Source organism: Tauraco erythrolophus, chromosome 4 (assembly GCF_009769465.1).
Source record: "Tauraco erythrolophus isolate bTauEry1 chromosome 4, bTauEry1.pri, whole genome shotgun sequence".
NCBI classification, from domain to species: domain Eukaryota; kingdom Metazoa; phylum Chordata; class Aves; order Musophagiformes; family Musophagidae; genus Tauraco; species Tauraco erythrolophus.
In genome coordinates, this window is record NC_141468.1 from 58,281,836 (window position 1) to 58,288,247 (window position 6,412).

Genomic DNA, 6,412 nt, shown 5'->3' on the forward strand with positions numbered 1-6,412 from the left:
TGTGGTACAGCAGATGCCAGGACCTGTTTCCCTGGAGGTCGCCGAGAGATGACTGACGTGGGGGAAGCACAACAGGGGGATTACAGGGGAGAGGGTGAGGGGAGGATGATGGAGGAGCATCCATCATCCATGGATGTCTTGGGAAATGGAGACAAGCAGGTGGAGACAGGGCCAGAGGAACATCAAAGCCTTTGGAGCAGGGAGGTGTTTCTGGAGCAGGTGTCCTGACAGAGCACTGGCTTTTTTTGTGGGGGTCCTCTGCCTCCGTGGGTGGCACCAGCCCACAAGGCAAGATGTTTTCTGCTCCCTAGTCCCTACTCTTACATTTCTGCCAGCTGCCTGCCGGGACAGCAAGGGCTGTGGATGCCCTCTCCTCCGCAGGGCTCTCTGCTGCAGACCTCAAATGTGGGCTGGAGTGAGCCTGGGCTTTTCTCCTGCCCCCTCAGCCCTCCCTGCTGCGGAGCACAGCACTGTGGCATGGCTCTCCAGCTCCCCAGAGCTGCTCCCGGTGCATTGGACACATGCCCCTCCTGCTCTGAGGGGACTAAGACGAAGGGGGAATAACTGAGTCACGGGCACAGGAATGGCAGCCGCGCTCCTGCAGCTCCTTGGAGGAGCCTGCCGCCCCCTGGGCTTGGCACAGCCGTCCCTGCTGGCACAGGGCAGCCAGGCAGGGCGATGCCCAGCAGCCAGGCATGTGCGCAGGTGTGTGAGGGGCAAGGGAGGGAGCGAGCGGCTGGGCATGTTGGCTGGAAAGGGAAGTGAAATCACGGCAGGCATGGAACCAGTGGGCAGCGACCGGTTTTGGTTGGGACTTTCACTCGTCCAGAGCCCCACGGCACTGGTGCGGAGGGCTGAGGTGGTGCTGGAGCTGCTTCGGCACTGCCCTGCTGCAAACCATTCTCCTGGGTGGATGCTGCCGGCAGGGAGGGAGACGTGGCAGGAGGCTGGGAGGGTCCCTGCCATAGAGCAACTCCTGCCCTGAGGGACATGGGGTGCTGAAGAGCCGTGCTTGAGCTGCAACTCAGTGAGGGGAGCTGGTGTCTGCGTCTCACCTGGGGCTTCAGGGGGTGGAGTGCAGAGGCTGCAGGCTTAGCTTGCCCAAAATCCATTGGAGAGGGGCAGATATATCCAGGTACCAAGTCCTCTGCTGAGCTCAGGTGAGCTCAGTTGCCCAGTGAGGACACCTGGTACTCTGTCACCTCGAGCCAGAGCAACTTTTGGCTTTTCTTCTCCCCTCTCAGCCATGGTCCAGGACAGTGAGTAGAAGAGACCTTGGTAGAAAGAGCCCAGAGGCTGTAGCTGCTGCAAGGTTGGAACCCCAGCAGTAAAGCCTCATTAGGGCTCTCCTGACTGGGGCAGGTCTCCTGAGCTGCTTTCTTCAGCTGAGAGCAAACAAGCAACTGTAGCTGGTTCCTTTCTTTCCTACGGGGTGAAGGAAAAGGGACATGAGTTTTGTTTGGTAAGGACAGAGAAGAGCCACCTGCAGCACTGAAATCCATCACTTACCCACTTCAGATCTCAGGTATCAGGCTTTGACGTATGGGTACTGGTGGCAGGTTTCTCCTGCTCATGACCAGGAACACCTAAGACCAATAAGAGTTTATTTAGTCCCTTCCAAGTGTGCGGGGACTGGACTTGCTTGGTGTGACCTGCTTTGTCCGTGCCCTGGGCAGTCACGGAACTGAGCCAGACCTTAACTCCAGAGGAACAGGACATGGTGCCAAGGGGCTGGGAGGCTCCTTGCCAAGGGTCTAGGTCTGCAATGCAGAGGATGGAGAGAGCGAGGTGATGGAGAGCACACACCAGCTGACCTGCCTGCACAGCAGTCACCAACAGGCTGTGTCCCAGGGACAGTGGGAGCTTTTAAAAGAGGAAACCATGGTGCCCCTGCTCTCTTTTTCTCCTTTGGTCCTTCTCTGCATTTTCCATTCAAGCCAGATCCGTGGCCCTGGGACAGGGTCTTGTAAAGACCTGGGCAGAGGAAAGCCTCCTGTAAGCACCAGATGACACTGAGGGGGCTTTTTGCTGGCTGGCAAGGGAGGGTGCAGGCTAGGGTACATGTTGATGGCGATGTACGGGTGGGCTGAGGAACGGCAAAGGCCAAGGAGGTGACACCATTGGGCTGGGGCACCGTGCTACTGGGCATGGGGTGCTGCTTGATTGGGGATTTTGGAAGTGTATTTCGGAGAAGAGGGGTAGTTTGAGGGCGCGTTGCACAGGCAGGCAGGGGTAGGGCTTTGGTGCTTGCTCTCCTCCTCCCGGGTGAAGATCCGCCCCAGGGCAAGCGCAGCGATCGAGATCCCCAAGGGAGACGGCGCAGCTTGACAGACTGTATCTCCCTCTGCCACGGGCCCCAGGGCGCTGCAATTTCACACTCGGGCAGCCCCTTTGTCAGCGTGCCATGTGGGAGCAGGGCTCTCGCTCCCTCTCCGCCATGTCCTCATCAGGAAAAGCCGCCACTGCCTTCTCCTGCCTCTCTTCCCAGTGCTTCGACCTCCTCACCAGGTCCTGCGTCAAGTGCTCCGACTTGTTCAAGGACAACACAAGTAAGGGGACATGGGCGGACGGGGCCCGACCTTCCTGGGGATGGGCAGTGGTGGGCTAAGGGGGCTGAGGGCACGCCAAGGGTGGGCAGCGGAGGGGACCTTCTCCTCTGGATGGTGATGGAGGATGGAGCGTTGCCCTCACCTGGAGGAGGAGGGAGGAAGAGGGAAGCCAGTTCCAGCAATGGGAACGTGGTACAGGGAGGAGGGAGACGATCCAGCTTGGCACAGGGGTCACAGCTTGCCCCAGGAGTGACCATGGGAAGAGCAGGACATCCTCACCTCCCACCACCCAGGCATGGCAGCAGGTGGGACAAGAGTCTTGCTAGGCAGGGGACAGTTCGTTGCAGGAGATGGGTGGCTAGCGATGCAGAGCCACTCTCCTTCCCCACCATCGCAGTCCTGAGGCTGGACAGATGCGTGGGTAATGCTGCTGCCCTCCTTCCCTCGCCCCAGCTCTCCCCCTCCTGACACTGCTGGCATCTCGCCCCACAGCAGAACCTGCCCATGCGGCACCCACCTCCACCCTGACGCCCACCCTCCCATCAATGGAACTGCCCAGCACCTTCCTGATCATTGGGGTCCCAGCAATAGTGGGATTCATCCTGGCTCTGGCCATCTGGGGCTTCCTGGCCTGCAAGGTGGGCAAGCAGAAGAGGAAGAGGAAGGTGGCAGACGAGGAGGCTGAAGGTAGGGGACCTCTTGCTTTCCCTGTCACAACATCCCAAGGCTCAGAGGGCAGATGGGTTCACTTGCTGCTGGCTCCCCTGAGGCATAGCCTTGTTGAGACTGGCTCCTCCACCTCGACATGGGCTCCATGGACACACCAGGGCATTTCAGGGTAGCTGAGCCACCCCCCCGATGAGTGGCGGTGTTCTGTGTCCCCTGGGAACCCACACCTGCACCTGGCTCCCAGCATGACCCCACTGAACTGTCCCTCTCTTTGCTGGGTCTCCCTGTGCCTTTACTTGCTTAAAGCATCCGCTGGCACTGTCCTCTTTCCACAGGGGACATGTACAGAGCAGTAGCAAGTTGTCTGCCCCTCTGCCCCGGTAGCTGGAGGGCCATGGATGGAGCAGGGGCTGCAGGAACGGTGGTGGATGTCTGAGGACGGCTCCAGAAGGAGCCTCTCTCCACAGCGCTGCAAATGGGGGTCCTGTTTTGACCGCTCAGCCTGGCATTGCCATTTGGGATACCAGGTGCCCTCCAATGTGCACCCCAAAGACCCCAACGGTGTCAGGGCCAGCCCCATTGGCAGAATGCTGGAGCACCACACAGGGTTGTCCCCAAAGGCCTCAGAAATAGGGCTGGGGGTGAGCGACAGGGCTGAGCCTTTCCTGGCAGAGTATTTCCAGGAGGGTGAGGCCGCTATACCCTGTGATGGCCCATCTTTTTGGTCCTCCTCCGGGGACCCCCACCCTGGCTCTGACTCAACCCTGGCCACTCTTCTTGGAAATGGTCTTGCGTGGCTTCACCACTCCTTGTCCTTGGGCAGGGGGTATGGCTCCCTGGGACCCCCATGAGGGGCAGCCTCAGGGGATACTGGCACCCATCACCGCCCGGGTGGGTGCCTTTGGGGGGCAGCAGGGCCGGGGGCAGCTGATCCTTGTGCCCGGGCTTACCCACATGCTACCAGCGGTGCCGACCAGGTGACTCAGACCTGGGGGGGACATTACTTGGGGCATTTCTGCTAAACCAAGCGCAGCTGTGACAGCCCGTGATGCACACGCCTGGCAAAAATACTGGAAACGAAAGACCAGGGAGAAATCCAGTGGCAAGAGAGGTCTGGCCATGGCGGAGAGCATCGGAGGCACCCCTCAGCTGCTCCCCCACCCTGGTCCCTGTCCCCCTCATCCCTCTGGGCTGCACCCCGGCAAGCCCACCACTATGGCACTGGATGCGTGGAAAGTGGCAGGAGGCTTGGGGCCGGTGGCATGTGCCTGCGTTCGAAGCATGTAAACAAGTCTATTTTTAAGCAGGAGGTGGTCGGGGAGGGCAAGCCACCTAGGGCCGGGCTGCTCTGCGCCGGCTGGCTTTTTAGCAAGAGGGCTCGAAGTGCAAGTGCGAGTTTCTGCCTTTCCCTATTGCTTTTCAGTGGGGGAAAAACATCAGTTGTAAGCAGGAGAAGCTCTGCAGCAGGAGCGGTGTGGTGGTGGCTTTTCAGGCTCCTCCTGCTCCAGCCCCATCTCCCCCCATGTGTGTCCACAGAGATGGGAACCTCTCCCCAGGACCTATCTGGTCGCACTTTGTGAGCCCTGTAACCTCTTTTTCTTGTCCTCTCTCAGCAAATGTGGATGCCGCTGGCCCTCTGCCTGGCCTGGGCTACCAGGACCCAGCCACGCCGGAGGGAGAAGTTGCCCTGGCCCTGGCCCCGGCCCCGTGCCTGAAGCTCAACGGAGGCCTGACGATGCCAGGGCCACCCAGGAAAGCTGGGGCAAAGCGGAGGCCATGCTGCCAGGGTGATGCTGACGGCGACATTGTCCTGCTCTCCACCGTGTACCCCCGGCATGAGGAGTGCAACCATGGCTTCCCGCTGCCCGCCACCGAGCTGGGGGCCACAGCCCTGGTCACCACAAAAACCACCCAGAACTGTACTGGCGAGGAGAGAGCCTGAGGGAGAGGGGAACGAGGCTGGAGCCCTCTGGCTGCTCCCTGCAGTTGTCCAGAGTGGGCAAAGCCTTGCACGGACGTGAGCTGGCTGAGGACTGGGTTTTGCCTCGAGCAAAATCAGCCTTCTAGGATGACTGCCCTATTCCACTTTCCCATTTGCGCCGAGTCCCAAGTTACGCCTGTGAGCACTGGAGGAAGCCAAAGCGAATCACGCCGAGTTACGCCGAGTTGCTGACAGCTGCCTTGGCTGTGCTGTCAGGAGGAGACAGGAGAGACGTGGCTGGCGAGGACAGAGGGTGGTGGGGGCTGCTGTGCTGTTTGCGAGGCTGCTGTTGCGCCGGGATGGGTTTGCTGCTGGATGGGCAATTCCTGGGGACACAGGACTGGAATAGCAGAAAGAGGAGTGAAAAGGAAGATGGCAAGGGAAGCAGGGAGTTACATTAGAATCAAGTCCCTCATTGCTGCCATTAGCTCGATTTTTGTGACTGACCTCAATAAAAGGAGGCCTGGGGCCATGTGGAGAAAGGCACATTCAGCATCTGCTCCATTCACAGTTCTGTCCCACTCGATCTTCTGCACGCCATAATACCTAGGTCTCTCCTCCCTCTGGGCTCTCTCATGCCATGGCAGGTGTCACCAGCCATCGAGGGGACCCCCTCTGCCGCCAGGTACCCAGGGGATGGGAAATGACTCTGTCTTCCCAAGCAAGGAGCAAGGGAGGGAAGAGAGGGAAAAAAAATCTGTCTTTACTCTGATCTACAGTCACTGAAGTCAGGGAGGACCAGAGGCAGGCAATGGAGACTGCTGGTCTAGAGGAGCTCCATGAGCTTGTCATTACAGCCTCAGACAACCATCAGTTCAGCTCACAGTGGCTGCAGAAATACCACGTGTCACTCGGGATGACAGGGCTCCCGGTGATGGATGTTTCCATGCCATGCAGAACCAGGCAGGGAGTGATGCAAGCGTAGGCGGGATGACTTAATTTATGTGAGTGTCTTCAAGGCTTTGCCTGTGCGCTAGAGCTGGCCGGCGGTGCTCGTCCAAGGCATGTCTCTGTAGATGGCCTTGTTCACCTGCCCATGAGTGGCTTTAGCGTGCAGGAAAGACTCTGCTTTGGAAACAAACTCATTAGTGCAGGATTGCTGTTTCTAGGTACTTACAGCAGCCTATCCCCCTGGCTGAACAGAGCCAGGCCAATGGCTTGGATGAGAAACCCTACTGGCCCCAGAGAGGATGATTTGGCAATTAGAAGTGTC

The 6,412-nt window shown here is 59.2% G+C and overlaps 1 protein-coding gene across 2 annotated transcripts; it reads left to right on the forward strand.

Annotated features, from left to right (window-relative positions):
* Nucleotides 1-2,404: 2,404 nt before the first annotated feature.
* Nucleotides 2,405-5,160, forward strand: TNFRSF13C (TNF receptor superfamily member 13C). Of its 2 annotated transcripts, none has more exons than XM_086610915.1 (3): nucleotides 2,405-2,549; nucleotides 3,003-3,236; nucleotides 4,832-5,160. In XM_086610915.1, exons 1-3 carry the CDS (start codon nucleotides 2,405-2,407, stop codon nucleotides 5,158-5,160), a joined length of 708 nt encoding a protein of 235 aa, XP_086467041.1. The 2 variants fall into 2 exon arrangements, with proteins under 2 accessions (XP_086467041.1, XP_009981828.2); XM_009983526.2 differs by having other exon boundaries at nucleotides 3,042-3,236.
* The last annotated feature ends 1,252 nt before the right edge of the window (nucleotides 5,161-6,412 follow it).